The 16,385-nt window shown below is 48.1% G+C and overlaps 1 protein-coding gene across 1 annotated transcript in view; it reads left to right on the top strand.

Annotated features, from left to right (window-relative positions):
* The first annotated feature begins 1,888 nt into the window (after positions 1 to 1,888).
* The window catches only part of epas1b (endothelial PAS domain protein 1b), a 45,042-nt gene continuing 30,545 nt past the window's right edge, over positions 1,889 to 16,385 (top strand). Inside the window, exon 1 of the mRNA XM_070977199.1 lies at positions 1,889 to 2,295. Coding sequence (XP_070833300.1) covers positions 2,270 to 2,295 — 26 coding nt within the window. The 5' untranslated portion in view covers positions 1,889 to 2,269. The remainder of the gene's footprint in view (positions 2,296 to 16,385) is intronic.

The following is a 16,385-nucleotide window of genomic DNA, read 5'->3' as shown; positions in this document are numbered from 1 at the left end:
AGGTACCTTCATTAACAACATTTCCTCAGTATGTTGAAGCAAAACGTCATTCTTCCAGCATCACGTTTCCTTCAACACACACGCGCTGTTGCTGGTTATTTGTCATTTTAAGAGACTTCAGTGCCGTTTACTGTTGTTTCTGTTTTCTTCTCGTCTTAAAGAGCCTCGTCAGTCAGGTGAGCCCAGATATTTACAATGCAGCTCTTGTTCTCCTCCAAACCAGAGCTGTCAGCGCAGACTGATAACATCACATTTACATCTTCATATCCGACAGTCAGCTGCAGCGTGTGTGTTTGGTTTATGGGCTCAGCCGTTAACGTCGCCACCAGGAAAACTCGCTCTCTGAATCTGTGCTGACTTCAACAGGAAGATTTTGATAAAGAGAAACTTTAACAGACGTGTAAAAGAAAGGTCTCACGTCTGATCAGTGAAGAGGAGGGTCTTCTCATCTCACCATTCAATGAAAGATCAGCAGAATAAAGACGACTTCACATCCGCTAACTGTCATATGTTACTACGCTATGCAAATCCTGTGCAATAAAAGCTCTTGCTGACTGACGGGTGATAAGAGATGACAGAGATGATGACCTGCTACCTCAATGAATCACACAGTGGAGATTATGAGCTGTCAAAGGAATACGCCTGCACATACCTGCAGTCTGAGCATCAAATATTCAAGGCCTGAGGCTCGAAAGGTTCCTCTGAAGGTTTCTGCTCGGGCCTGCTGGAGGCTCCAGGATGTTCCTGAACGCCTCCTCTCAGAGAGCTGTTGATTTGACGCTGTGCATGTGTGCAGGTTTATAGAAATGGAGAAATAAGCAGTGGTTGCATTAGCTCCTTCCCAGTGTTCCCACTTTAATGGCGAGGTGACGGGCTGCTGGGGGCTGATGAACGACAGCATCAAGGGTTTAAGTGAGGTAAAAAACAGCCGTAAATAAACCGTAAATACGACAGAAGCAAAGAAGGAAGTTGTGTGATGTTATTATGGAGCAACAAAGTCCATGTGGGGACGAGCTGGAGGTTGACGATCAACAAAACTCTGGACTTTAAAACTGAGTCTGTCATTCATTTCACTTCAAACTCAGCCGGCTGGCTCCAGCTGCACATGAACCATAAAGAAACCAGAGTGGTATCAACAAAGGAAGAGGACAAACGAGGTCCTCCTCTGCCTGATGAAGAGTAAACAGCACGAGAGGTGCAAACAGCCTGTCCTTTGCTCACTCGTCTCACTTTTCTCAGATTTCCCAAAATGTGGAAGATGTTCCTTCAACACTGAAAGTGTTTTGAGTGCAGAGCAAAAGATTCTTCCTCCAGAAAAAGCAAATTTATTCAAAGATGTCAAAGGTCATTTTAAAACTTCACTAAAGCATTTTTTTCTGACTGCATCTTGTTCAGGCGATGAGGCGAAATAAATGCATTTATGTCTTTATGTGTGCTCGGTCTGCTGGGAGCGATCCAGGTGTCAGAGGTCGTGGAGGATTCTGCCTCGTGTGTGATCTGCTGTGACAAAGTTAGACTCATAACGTAAAATGAACTTATATAAAACTAAAAAACAGCAGGTTTAATGAAATAATACAGAAAATACAATAAAAATCTAAAAAAAAAGAAAGACATCAAACACGTGTGGGGCTCAGGGGTCTGTGTGATGTGTGAGCGCCTTTAAAACTCATCTGAACATCTCATGAATCCTCACTGACTTTTTTATTGGTGGTAATATTTATTTCTCACGCGCTGACTTCCGGTACAGGTCGCACCTGTTGCCAACAGGAACAGGTAGGACAGAGGACCCGCGCGGGAGGGCGGGGCTGCTCGAGGGGGCGGCTCCCGACCCCGCCAGCCAATGAGCGCGCCGGGAGCGGGGCAGCGGCTTCCACGGTGCCAGCTGAGCTTCAGGTCAGACGCCGAACAGTTCCGAGAGTTTTCAGACCAGCGAGCGGCGAAAAGTTTGATCCAGCGGAGCTTCCGGAGCTTCTGTGAGCAGCAGCAGCGTTCAGCCGGCCGGTGTGGGCTCTCTGCGGGTGACAGGCTGTACAATCCTCGGCAGTGTTCTGAGACTGTACGGCCCCGGCCCCCCCAGCCTGGACGGTCACAGCCAGCCCGGTGCTGCGGACTAAGCGGCAGGTTCAGTGACATGAGCGGCCGGAGGGCTCCCTGCGCACTTCCATGTAACACCTCCGCGCTCCGCTTCTTTTCACGCTGAAGTTGGACTTAACTTAGACTTTCGGGGAATTACAACATCGTTATCACACGAGAGAGAGAGAGAGAGAACATGACGGCCGACAAGGAGAAAAAGAGGTAAGACTTCTCTTCTCCTCTTCCTCCGCGTGAATCAGAGCGATGAGCGCGCGTGTGCCGCGCACAGAGCGGCTGGCGGGCGCACAGAGGCGGACCTGTTGCTGCAGAGCTGCATGTGACTTGGCCTGGATGAGTGCTCTGAAACCTCAGCCGGTGGCTTCGTGAGGAAGCTTTGTGTCGGCGTTAATGTGTTTTTAATGCGCGCGCTGGCTGCGGCTCCGCTCGCGGAAGGTAAGTGGCTGATTTGATTCAGTCTGGAGTCGACGGGAGGTTTGCTTTGCTGCAGGCCTTAAAAGCTGAAGGGCTTGTTCCTTATCAGTGCAAATCAATGCAAAGTCTGTGCAGTATGAAACTACACTAACATCTAAGCAGGAGGAGGAGGACAGAAGCCACAGTTCATCTATCAAATTACGTTTTTCAGCCAATTTAAGGGTAAAGAAGCATCCAGACCCCCCTCCATTGGTGTCTCCTCCATGCTTAGTTGTCCTGTGAAGACAGTGGCTTCTGTTGGTTTGAGGTGGCTGGTTTTGTGTTGTCTCGGGGGAGGACAGAGAGGACAGCACCTCAGTGATCTTTTTGGTAATGGAAGCTGTGGTTTCTCAACATGACGCTTCAGTTTCCTGCAGACGAGCCAAGACGTTCAGCTCCTGCAGAGGATGCTCAGCAGAAAGACGTTTCTCCAGCACTAACTACGACCTCTTTACTTAATGTGCTCTCCACTGGAGAAGCTGTTGACCTCTGACCTCCTTTCATGCATCTATGTGGGGCATTGAGCAGTCATCACCTCAGACATCAGACTGACGCTGACAGTGCAGGTGGCTCGTGCTCACAGTGTCTGCCTTCCTGTTGAGGAGATTAAAGCTGCTTTAAGTTCAGCTGCAGCCCAAAAACGGTGGTGTGCTCAGTCACCTGCCGGCTCGGAAATGTCACCCACTGAGTCACGTTCAGGTGTTCTGCAGTGTGACGGGCAGGGAAATGTGAGCCGCTTAATCATTTCACCTCGCGCGTGATTTATGTTTTCACATGTATTCGAGGTGTCTCCCCAGGGACGTCTTCATTGTGCCGCCAGCGTCTTCCTGACAGCGCCACCCTGCTTTCTGGCTGCTGATTGTTCACCGCTGGTGTTGAGGTCATGGGCCTGATCTTGCGTAATAATGCTTTAACTGGTTCTAGCTTGTCCCAGCTCGTGTGTCACCATAACAGCTCTTTAATCAGGCCTGTCAGAGAGGGGGAATTAACATCTTACCTGAGGAAAATCCTTCGTTTTGTTGTTTCTTTCCAGTCAGATCACAGAAACGTGCTCGGCTTGAGAAAAAGCTGCAACAATTCAATTAATGAAATATTTATTATTTTATGTTGATAAATAATAAATAGGTTCGATTTCAGTCATTTTTCAAGCAAAAATCTCAGTTTGCTGGTTTCAGCTTCTTAAATGTAAGAATTTGCTGCTTTTCTTAAAAAGGAAATGAAAGTCTTTGAGTTTTGGACTGATTGGTTGGACAAAATCTGAAGACGTCACTTTGGGCTCTGGGAAATAACGATTTCGTTGTTTGACATTTTGTTGAGTAAATCTTTCTGGATGAAGTGTGGGAATGATCAGCAGATTAAGCGTTGATGACTATAAACATCAGATGCAGGCCTAATCTGAGACATGTCTTCACGTTGGGTCTGCCGGATGCCTCCTTGTCTGTCTCGTCCACCCTTGTGACTCTTTTCTCTTCATTTCTCGTCTAACAGTCGCTATCAGATCAGATGAGAGCGGATCAGGCGTTGAGACAGAGGACAGAGACACTGGACGCTCTGTCACCAGGCATGAAAGCAACAGAAACAGAGAAAATGACATTAAGAGACCGAAAGCGAGACGAGTCCAGGAGCGTCTCCTGCAGCTCGTCCACGCCTTGGCGCTTCACACCGAGCCATCGGCCATTTTAGGGAAGGAGCAAGTGTGTGTCCGACAGGCTGCAGAGGAAGAGTGTGTGTAAGTGTGTGAGAGTTCACTCGTTATCTCATTGAAGTGTGTGTGTGTGTGTGTGTGTGTGTGTGTGTGTGTGTGTGTGTGTGTGTGTGTGTGTGTGTGTGTGTGTGTGTGTGTGTGTCACACAGTAGCTCATTGTCGCTGCTGCCTGGAAGTCAGAATTCATGACAGCTGCACATTAGTTTTATTAATATAACTGGAGTTGATGAGAGGACGAACCCGCTGGAGTGTCTTTGGTGTGATTGTCCACTTACTGTCAAAATGCAGCTCCTGTCTCAGCAGAAGTCCAGAGAGCGTGCACAAAAGACAAGGGAGACGACCCGACGGACAGACGAGCGCGTCCTGTTCGTCCCTGATGTTCTCTGCAGGAGGATTATTGTTTATTAGCTGTGTGGAATTTTAAGTGTTTGCAGCAGAGCTGGAAGGAACTTTCATTTTCATTAATCGACTCATTGCTCGAGTGAGAAAATGACAGAAAACTGTGGAAACTTTCCTTTGACCCAAATCGACGTTGTTTGTTTTGTTCAGTAAAATTCAAATATTTCCAGTTTGTTCCCAGAAAAGACGAAGAAATCCAGAAAAATCCTCATATTTCAGATTCTGGAGCTAAAAAAAAAACTGATTTGACGATTAATGACATGAGGTTGATTATCAAACTGTTGCACCATAATTTTATGATGATTGACTCATTATTAACTCAGGTTAATGATTCCAGGTGGAGTTTCCAGCTGATGTTTAATCTCCAAGAGATTAACGCAATCATGTAAAACAGGCAGAATTATTGTGTGTCATGATTTCCTGCTTTAAAACAGATCAACTAAACATAGTGAAAAGGACCAATCAGAGCTTTCCAGAGCCTCAGATGATGTCTGACCAAGACTCGAAAATGAACAATATGCTGTAACAGAAGAAAACCAGCCATTAGCCATATCCGCGTAACCGACTAATCGCTGCAGCTCTTCCCAAAAACACTCAGACATGAAGATAAAATAATGAAAACAGCAGTGAGAAAAGATGTAAACATAAATATTCTGCCAATATTTTCCAGCATGTGTGCAAGTGAGGTGGACAAAATATTAGAAACACTTCATCACCCTCCATAACTCCAACAATGAACATGAAAGCTGAGTGTCTGAAGGGAACGCCAGCCAGCACGCTCATCATGAACGAGCGTCTCAGTGAACATGGCGCCGCAGTGGGAAGACGTGAAGGTGTGTGGACTGTGGATGGCAGCGTCATGCTCTGCATCTCATCTCCACGCTCTCATATTTCCACCATCACGACCTCGGCTGAAGCCGAACGCACTGGTTTTAGCAGCCACGCCTTACAGGCGCTGCACAAACTGTTTGTTATAGCAACCAGCAGTTCCCAAACATCCAAACAAAAGTCACATGTGGCGGCTACCGAGCTAGTGCATTATGGGAGTTGTCTTTTAGAAAAACAAAACTGGCACTGTTTCCTGAAGGCCGATGGTTTCTAACGACACACTGAACCTTAAATGTGATTGGCTGGTGATAATGTTGACCTGGCTGCTTTTTGTTGACGGCACACCCGCGATCAGCTGGTGGTCTCCAGAGTCGCCTTGTTGTCTGGGAGTGAAAACAAAGGCTAAGAAAGCAGAGAGCTCGAGGAGGTCGAGGAACAGACAAACTGCGTCACGTTCATGGCATCAGATGCTGGAAGCGCCACCTGCTGGCTGAGCGCGGTAAACACTCAGTCTGTGACAGCGTCACTCAGCCGTTACCTCAACTGACAAGGTGACACCTCAGCGGGTTCCTCTTCCACCGCTGCCACATTAAATGGCTTTATTTTTACAGCAGCCAGAAGGCGACGGCCTCACACATCTTTCAACATGTGATTCCTCTGGAAACTCATCCAAAGGTCAGAGTCCAGCGCGGCTGCCAGGCAGATATACATTACACGGCTGTGGAGAGATTGATCCAATTGGCTCTATTTTCTGTCTCTTTCTAAGAGCTGTCGCTGTTTTCATAGTGTGTGTGAGGAGTGTGTAACGCATATTCTGGCACCGTTTCTCACAGTGCAAAGTAAAAATACTGCAGCTTGAAATCCTCATTGAAGCCCTTTCTCCTGACGAAGGACTCGTGCCTCGCTGAGTGGAACAACATGGCCGATCCGCTCGTTAATTCAGCTTTTGAGTCCACTTCCTGTCATGTGACACACGGTTAGAATCAGCTTTGCGGTTTTGTTGCACATTAAATCAGACTTTGACTGTTTGCTAACGTTAGCATTGCTAATTTGCTGTCATCCCTGATACTTTTGTGGCTCGTGTGGCTTTTATTTCCTGCCAGCCGTGGATTCGACCGTGCACGAGTCCCGGGTCGGGTCTCCGAGCTCTGGGTTCAGGTCTACCCATGCAGACCTCCTCATTTGATTAAGTGAGTGGAGGCTTTGCTGAAACTGGAGCATTTTTCCCCGTTTGACAAGATTATTTTGTCAAACTGTTCTCAAGGTCAAGAGTGAACTTTCATGCTAACTTGGTTTGATTTTGCAGAAAGCTGAATGTGCAGTGGCGTCGCTTTGCCCTCGCGACACACGCTCATACACTCTGAAAATGAGCCACTTATTAGGCCTTTTAGTTTAAAATGTCTTCTTGTTTCATTCGTCTGTGCTGCTCCTGCTTCTGGATGGCATCTTTGTGCCTCGCTCTGTTGTGCTAACTCATGGGAGGAGAGCAGCGAAGGGAGGACAGAAGGACAGAGGACAGAAAGCCGTCAGAGTCGTCAGAGCGATAATCAGCTGGACGCAGAGGTGACACACACGGACTCATAAAGAGGCCGGCGGAGGCGGAGGAGGAGAAGTGGTCTGCTCAGCGGCGAGCTGGGGCCTCGCCGGCACGCCGCTCGTCCACTCGACCTGCCCTCTGAAAGCCAGAGGAATGCAAGGAGGGACGCAGAGAGACGAGCCCGGATGTCTCAGAGCGGATTCAATGCCGCTCGCAGGCAGAAGCGGTTCAGTCCATCAGCTTCAGCCGGCTGTGAGCGCTCGCACTGAAGCAAACAGGAAGTACTTTTACTCTGATCACAGCTGACTGCCAAATGACTGCTGGGATTTCAGGTTCCAAACCTGCTTTCAGGGCCGCAAGCAACAATTATGGATTGATTTACTGATCAGGCGTCGATTTATTGACCAGTGCTTCATATCTAAAATGTCAGACAGCAGTGACGCGACAGTCTGTCCTTCAAAAATGTTAAAAAGAGTTTTATCAAACTGAGAGAAGCATCAAAGCAGCCAGAGAATAGTTTGATCACATAGATAGGATCATTTCCTGCCTTCTGAACTGTTGATTAAGCGTTAAAACACTCGTCATTGTCCTTCAGGTTCCAGCATCGTCCTGATATTAAATATCAGGCTGTGTTCATCCTGCCTGTCGCCGTCACACTTTTATCCTTTAACGCCTCAGTCTTCATCTGGATGTTCATCCAGAGCGTCTCAGCAAACTGCTCTCCGACGTGGTTTTCAGTAGCTTCACTCTTCGTGGTCGATGTTTTTTGGCGCTCGCGGCTCTCGTGCTTTTATTTTTTTTGCCTGAACCTTTGAAGTGCTGTGTTTAGTATTCTTACATCCACCCGCACCTCCACCCAAGACCTGCATGAGGCACGAGAACAAAGCGCTTCGCTCGCTGCAAAGAGCATCACCAGTGAGCAGACGAACCCGGCGTAGGACATTCAGAGCACGTTTAGATCTACAGGAACGTGACCTGTGGGACGCAGCGTCGGCCTCAGAGCTGCAGAGCTCAGCCCAGCTCAGCTCACGGACACACACGTTTACTTCAGCTGACAGAGTCTGACATTTGAGTGAAGAGAAGAATAACAGCCGTCATGAAGAAGGTTCACGCCTGCTGCGTCTCATGCCGACTTCATGACTCATCAGCTTGTTTATTGGCTGTTATTGACACGGACTTCCCCAAAACCATCATCCAGGATCGTTTTGGGAAAGCGTGACGGAGCTGGGAAGTGAGCCCTGGACAGCACCGATGTTTTACTTTTGGTTTGAACACTGACGAGAATCAGCTCGCTGCTGCCTGTAATCATTCCCAGGCCTGAGCCGACCTTTGTGTCGGATATCAGGACAGAATATTACTCTGACAAAACAAACAAAACACAAACTCCTGACTCAGAGTCAGCTCGGAAATGTGAGCGTATCCACAGTGATCGATGAGCTCCTCTGCTGCCCTGAAAGCCGACTCTGACAAACAGCAGCAGCACTAAAAGCCGCTCGAGCGTGTTTGTCGGCCGTGAACGAGGTTAAGAGTCCGTCTTTGTGCTCGGCTGTTTGTGTTCGGAGTTTAAAGCTCGTATTCAGACTTTTCCTGAGTGCGAAGGAATGAAACGCACAGAGACAATAGAAAGTGAACAAAGCAGAGATTAAAGAGCGAGTGGAGGATTGACTGCAGACATGAGAGAGATGCAGATTCAGTTTGTTTCCCAGCTTTGAGTCTGAGCAGACATTTAACACATCGAGCTCAGAGGAGCGACGGAGAGTTTCCGTTTATTTAAAGACAGTTTAAAGGCTAATAAAGTCAGAGGTAGACGATTGTCCTGCCCTGCGTGCCGCCGCCTGCTCGATGCCTTATTCTTTCAGATTCTTGCTGCTTTTCACTGAAAATTCCCACAATTTCTTGGAAAAGTTTTAACTCAATTTTACACCCTTATGCTTCCAAAAATACGTTGTTCCCACTGCAAGAAGATGCTGATTACCACTGACAGTATTAGATACCTTGTTTTTTAATTACCTACATATTTACTTTTTTAAAATGTTGTTATTTCAACATTTACAGCTCAGAAATTAGAGGAATTTTTCAAAGAATGAGAGAAGTAAACAAGCTCCTGATTGGCTTAAACTGTTCTTTTAAAATCTTTGTGTTCGTCGTATTTATTTACACATTTATACATTTTCCCATTGTGAGTAACAGAAACATTCAGACACTTGGGGAAATATTTGTGTTTTTGGATTTCAGTTAAATGAAAAAAAAAAAAAAAAAATCTTAAGAGTCAGATCTGCAAAGTTGTGACGTCACATGTAAGAAAATGATCTGAAGTAATGAGGAAGCAAAAGAGGTTTGTCAATATGACACAAGAAAAACTTCCAGATAAGATAAGATAAGAGTTTATTGATCGCCGACAGGAAAGTTCATTTCTTACAGCAGCAGCAATAAAAAGAACAAACAGACACCAAGAATGAAACCTTCTGGAGAGTCTGTGTACGTCCAGGCGGTGCTCAACCTGAGGCCCCGTCCAGTTCAGGGGCCCCTGCACGAAGACCCTTTGGCCCCTGCACAGCGAGGGGAAACAGCAGGGGGGGTGAAGAGGAGGTGGTCTGGGAAACCTCTGCATCTTTCCATTGTTATTTTTATCTCATTCATTCTCACCGCCCTCCTCCTCCTCCTCCTCCTCCTCCTCCTCCTCCTCCTCCTCCTCCGCCTCAGCCGTTCCATCTTTGTTTTTCCTTCTTCTGTGTCTTGTTGCTCCAATCACATTCTCTCATATTTATCCTCGTTGGCCAGCTGTGCTGTTTGCCCCCCCCCCCTCCATGTTTATGGTCAATTGACCGGGCCTCCCCTCTCTCCCCTCCTTCAGAACTCTGTCTCCTTGCCATTTCCTGTTTCCCGTCCGCCTGCTCCCCCTCTTCCTCTTCCTCTGCTACCAGAATGGCCCGCTTCCACCGTCGGCCGAGCGTCACCTGGCGGAGCTCCAGGTCGCCGACGTCTCGCTCCTGAGGGTCGAATCAGCTCTTCCACCGACCTTCAGCCGAATCTTGAATGGTTCAATTATCAGCTGCTGATTTAGCGAGCGGACATCCCTGAGTGATAAACGTGAAACGCATCGATGCATTCTGGGAATATTCCAGCCAGCCTGTTGCGCGTTTAACAGCATGAAGCCAGAAATAAAACAGCTGTGAGAGGAGAGGAGTCAACGAGACGCTGAAAGACAAGACAAGAAGTCCCGATAAGAAACAAAAGAGTTCAGCAGACAGTAAATAAGATGTAAAACTGAAGAATGAGACATAATGAATGATTCATCAGAAGATAAGCAGCTGCTGATCCTCTGTCTGTTCCACACGTGTTGACGAGGACGAGGGACGCTGGCCGTGTTTCAGCCTGTACGATGAGGATTATCTGAGCATTAAACCAGAGTTGTTCAGATGATTCAGCAGCAGACGGAGCGGATGTGGAGGTCGGGCTGGCGAATCCAGCGTCCAGTGTCCATGTTTGTTTCTGTTTGTGCTGACCTTTGAGCCCCGTGGAGACAAACAGAAGTCCAGTTCACGTCCAGTGTTTCTGAGGTTGGAGCTGCTGGAAGTCGCCCCCACACTCGCAGCGCCATCTTAAAAGTGTTGCGATTATTTTGTCCAATGCACATTCATGTTTAAACAGAGTGGAGTCGGTAATAGCTGAGTGCTTCAGGAGGATCTGCAGCTTTCACCTCGCTGGTTCTCCTCCACAGCTGCTCCTCAGCCTGCGTCCACTCTGAAGGCCTCAGAGCAGACCTTCAGCCTCAGCTCGGCACACTGTTTTCAGCTGACCTGAGAGAGGCCTCAGTGACGAAGCGAAAAACTGTTCCAGACCTGCATTCCTTCCTCTTTAAGTCTCTGTAATCCTCCTCTGCAGATTTCACTCTCTGTACTCAAACTGTGTTCAGTCTGCATTCAGGACGTGAGCGGCGGCGATGACGGACAGCTTCTCCTGCAGCTCCATCTCACTGCGCACGCACGCACACACACACACACACGCGCACACGCACACACACACACACACACACACACACACACACACACACACACACACACACACTTTCACTGTGCTGTAGCAGCTCAGAGCATGCTCAGACTGGATTCGTCCTGCAGCTCAAAGCAAAGCTTACTCTTCCTCAGAGGAGTTTGTTCTCAGGTCTGTGTTGTGACGTTAGCTTGCAGGCGCCTCACCTTTGACCCACATGTGATTTTAAAACACTTGCTCAGCTCACACATGTCAACAAGTTAACGAGTTAGAACTCTTCATAATGAATACGTTGATGAATATTTAGATATTTTATCACGCTGGCCCCTCCTTTTTTTGGCGTCTGTTGATGTGAATAATGAGATTGTTTTTGGGTCATAATTCAAAGGCCTGTGCTGACATTAAAGCTGCACGTGTGTCCAATGTCTCTGTTTCGTGTCGTCCCCTCGTCTGTTCAGGTCTCGGAGACAGAGACGTCTGTGGACAAATAAAAGCAAACTACCTGCAAGCTTCGGTGCCTCTGAGCAAAGTGAGGAAATGAGATTTCAGTTTGTCTGACGCTCAGCTGTGCAGCTTGTTTAGTATTCTGATGGAGAGCCTCCGTCTGGTCAGCTGACCTCCGTCACACCACCTGTACTCGCTCGCTCTCCGTCTCTCTTTCTCTCTCTCTCTCTCTCTCTCTCTCTCTCTCTCTCTCTCTCTCTCCCCCCTCTGTGCCTCTTTCAATCAGCGAGTCGATCCCAACCATCAGCGTGGCGTGGGCGGGTTTGTTTGTTTGTGCCAGAATGTATGTGTGTGTACGTGTGCATATGTGTGTGCGTGCGCGTGTGTGCATATGTGTGTGTGTGCGTGTGCGCCTCTTTCATGGACTATCAGAATCATCAGCAATCTCCTGCATCGTTCTTCCCCTGATTGAGCCGAAGTCGGGGCCCCTGTCTGGGATAGCTGTTTGTTTGGCTGTGTGTGTGTGTGTGTGTGTGTGTGTGTGTGTGTGTGTGTTTGGCTGTGTTTCCAGAACGCCATGTTCCTCAGGATCACAGATTAGCCAGTACTGTATTGTTGCTCAGTGTTTGTGTTCGACCAGGCGCCACAAGTACAGGAAGACCCACTGTAAGCAAGGAAAGGTGTGTGTGTGTGTGTGTGTGTGTGTGTGTGTGTGTGTGTGTGTGTGTGTGTGTGTGTGTGTGTGTGTGTGTGTGTGTGTGTGTGTGTGTGTGTGTGTGTGCGTGTGTGTGTGTGTGTGTGTGCGCGTGTGTGCGTTTGTATATGTCTGCTTAGCTGTGTGTGTGTATGTGCATGTGTGTTTTGGGTGTGGGCAGCCTCTTTGGCCTTTTCTGACCATGAGCCACCTTTCATAGTGGACAGAAGCGTCTTTTATTCAGAATGACTAAATACACAAACATTAAATAAATAAAGTAAGCAGAAGAAGAAGAAAACAGCGGCCGTCCAATCAATCACGTTTTTTAGGGTTTTCTTTTTTGATTAAAAATTGAATAAAAATCTAAAAATCATCGTTTTCTCTTGTAAAATGCGTTTAACATCTGCTCAGATCTGCTGAGAAACAGCCTCAGTGCTGAATTTGTTGTTGGAAGGAGTGTGTCCCCCCCCCTCCCCAGCTAAAGGCAAGCTGGATAAATTAATAAAAGCACACACCGCGCACTGCATCATTGATCAGACTTCATCGATCCCACACCAGAGAAATTTACCTGTTCGAGCAGCAGTTTTATTTTCGACCTGCAGACACAGGAAGGGTCAAAATGTGAAGCAGGAATGTAAAAATAAGTGTTGGTGTGAGGGAAACCTTTTCTTTTCACATTTTTGACGCTCACCGGCTCGTTTCTGCTGTCAGTAGATATTTTTGTGTTGTCAAACATTAATTCAAACATTAATTATCAGTATTAAATAGATAAAGTCAATCTTGCACACAGCTGCGTACTCAGAGCTGAAGACGAAGCCGAGCTTTCGTCCTCTCGTGTCTCTTCATGTCAGCTGTCAAACACACGTCCAAACAAACACACTCACATCATTACTTACACTGCTTTTCTGTTGTTTATGCGTCAGCTCGCACATGAGCGCACATGAAGCTAATTTTCTTACATTAGCACCCGAGAAGTGATGCAGTCTCAGATAATCCAGACCAGCAGACAGTTTCCGTCCTCAGGTCTGCAGATCAGCGCAGACGAAGCGCTGCAGGCTAAACTGTAGCAGCAGCTCCATCACTGTCAGCAGAGAGCAGCAGGCCGGATGTGTGAGAGCAGCTCGTCCTCGTCCTCGTCCTCGTCCTCCTCTGTGTTTGCTTAAGTTTGGACCTGAGCGCCATCTGATGCTTTGTCTGTGTGCGTGTGAGCGTCTGTTGCCCTGAAGCCCCCCAGGCTCCAGTCTTAGAGGCACTGACTGACAAGTTAATCGCAGAGAGAGAAGTGATCGAAAAAGCCGGAGGGTGTGAAAATGAGTGAGCGATGACAGCGGGAGGACAGCTGCTCCGACTCTTTGCAGGGAGCTAATGAAGAGCTTCAGGTGCGTCGCTGGCTCGGCCCACGACGCTGAGTGACGGCCAAGTTTGGGTTCCAGTGGCTGACGTTAGAAACGTCACAAAACAAAGCAGTGATTTATTTTTACAGTTTGAAAAGTGTGTTAAATGTGAGCAGCTGTGGATGAGGAACAGTGTGTGTGTGTGTGTGCGTGCGTGCGTGCGTGCGTGCGTGCGTGCGTGCGTGCGTGCAGCCTTGATGTTGACTGCTCTGATAAACCAGCCCAGACTGGTGGAGTCACTGGGTTACATGCTAATGATGACTGGGTCCGGTCCATCGGAGCTTCCTATTGGCTACTGGTCAAAGTAACGGTGACGGTCTGTTGACTGAGCAAAGAAACATTACGACACAGTAATGCAGCTCACAGTCACCCTCAGCCTGAAACCTGAGTGTCACCACACTTTCAGTCTGAGTCAGAGTGTGTGTGTGTGCGCGTGTGTGTGCGCGCGTGTGCGCGCAGCCTCTTACCTCATGTGTGTGCTAACTGGCCTTGTGACTCTCGGTGGTTTAGAGCAACAGCGTTATTTCTGTCACTGAGGTCTCAGAATGTCAGGTATTTTCTGTCTGTCTCTCTGTCTGTCTGTCTCTCTCTCATCCATCAGTAGTGGAAGATGTACTTAAATCCATCCATCCATCCATTTTCTATGCCGCTTATCCCTTTTGGGGTCGTGGGGGGGCTGGAGCCTATCTCAGCTGTCAACGGGCGGGAGGCGGGGTTCACCCTGGACCGGTCGCCAGCTGATCGCAGGGCAACACATACACAAACAACCATTCACGCTCACACTCACCTAGGGGCAATTTAGAGTCACCAATTAACCTAATGAGCATGTTTTTGGTCTGTGGGAGGAAGCCGGAGAACCCACAGAGAACCCGGAGAGAACCCACGCATGCACGGGAAGAACATGCAAACGTCACACAGAAAGGCCCGACCCGGGAATCGAAACGGTGACCTTCTTGCTGTGAGGCACGCGCACTACCTGCTGTGCCACCGTGCAGCCCTGTACTGAAATCCTTTAAGATAAGACTTTATTGATCCCACGCAGGGGAAATTAGTTCATGGTGCAATAAAATGTCTCCTTTGGCTGATTTTTTTCTGTCTGACCGTGTGAGACTGTTAACACTGATGCCTGTGTGTGTGTGTGTGTGTGTGTGTGTGTGTGTGTGTGTGTGTGTGTGTGTGTGTGTGTGTGTGTGTGTGTGTGTGTGTGTGTGTGTGTGTGTGTGTGTGTGTGGGGGTGGCATTTTACTGCTGTATTTGATCCAAGTGGCGCTGCTTTGAACTCTTTTACAGTCTGTAACTTAACAATGACACCGTGTTAGAAATGAACAGCTGAATCGTCTGAAACACATCAGACAGGCTGAAGCTGGAGCTGAAGATGAAGATGAAGCAGTGGAGTAAGAAGTGCAGAATCTTCCTCTGAAGTGTGTGAGAGCAGAGGAGTTCAGCAGCGACAAAGGGAGAGTCAGCATTATGAGCCCAGGCGGCAAACAGGCCGGCAGGCTGCAGGTCGGCTGCAGATCCTTTTTTGTTGGCGTGAGCGCGGGATGATGAAAATAGCTGGCAGCCCTCATCGTGCCGCTCAGGTTGCTATTCTGACACGTCTAAAATGAGTGTCGAGATGTGCCAATGAATCAGAGCAGAACAAAGAACGTTATCTCTGCTTTGACATCGCTCTCTGGCCGCGACGGAAAGCAGAGCAGCGCTTCATGTGATGTTTTCATCTGAGCTGCTTCAGCTTTCGCGTCTGATGGACGTCAGCGCGTGGACAGCGTCCCTCCAATCAGAGTCCAGACGGCGTGTTGTCGTCCTCCAGCGAGTGAAGCATCATTACTCATCAGAGGTGACCTCACTGTGTGTGTGTGTGTGTGTGTGTTTTGATGGCGTGTGTGGTCAGCGTGTGGCGTGACAGAAACTTGGGTTGTGGCGTTTGACCTCTGACTTGTTTGTTTTTCTTTGTGTGTGTGTGTGTGTGTGTGTGTGTGTGTGTGTGTGTGTGTGTGTGTGTGTGTGTGTGTGTGTGTGTGTGTGTGTGTGTGTGTGTGTGTGTGTGTGTGTGTGTGTGTGCGTGCGTGTGCGTGACCTTTTTAATCATCACAGGACCCTGTCGTTCCAGGCGTGTGTGTGTTGTCATCTGTAATTGGCTGCAGTTGAAATGGTGTGTCCCGACGCTGCGTGTGTGTGTCTGGATGAGAAAGGATGAAACACCTGAAGCTGTGTTTTCTCACAGGATAAGAAGCCGTGTCATCATGTCGGTTGTTTACCTGTGATTTCATGTCACACTCTGCAGGTGCGTCGACAAGCCACAGAAACCAGCGTTCATGTCGCTTTTCAGCTTTGACAAAGAGTTTAAACCAAAGTTCAGACCAGCTGCTGTTGGAAGGTTAAATATTAAAGCCTCACGACCTTTATGGGGAGGACAGAGAGATGCCACTGGTTTACAGGCTGCTGGTTTTACTGGTGCCTTGGTGGGATAATCCTTTATTACAGTAGAAGTCAGCCTGCAGCAGTGTGCTGATCAAAGTGTCGTGATGATAATGAGACATTAACTCATCCCTTCATTGCTCCGTGTCACGCCATCACATGTCCACCAGGCGCTCGCTGCTATTGGCTGAAAGAGGAAGAGAAAAAAATCTCTTCAGAAAATAAAATAAATGTGACCCACAAAAAGCCTTTCAAGTGTTTTTCAGGATGTTTGATGAGATTCCAGCTCTCATTGGGATGAGTGGAGTGACTGAGCTCTGATTGGCTGAGCAGAGTTTCCACATGGCTTCATGGCATGAACTCGTTGCCCTCTGCAGACACACTGTTGTGTCTCGTCAGAGTGCGAGTCGGCACTGAGCTGCAGCT

This window comes from Chaetodon trifascialis, chromosome 13, assembly GCF_039877785.1.
Source record: "Chaetodon trifascialis isolate fChaTrf1 chromosome 13, fChaTrf1.hap1, whole genome shotgun sequence".
NCBI lineage: Eukaryota > Metazoa > Chordata > Actinopteri > Chaetodontiformes > Chaetodontidae > Chaetodon > Chaetodon trifascialis.
The sequence above is the reverse complement of the archived record's forward strand: the minus strand, read 5'-3'. Positions and strand labels throughout refer to the sequence as shown.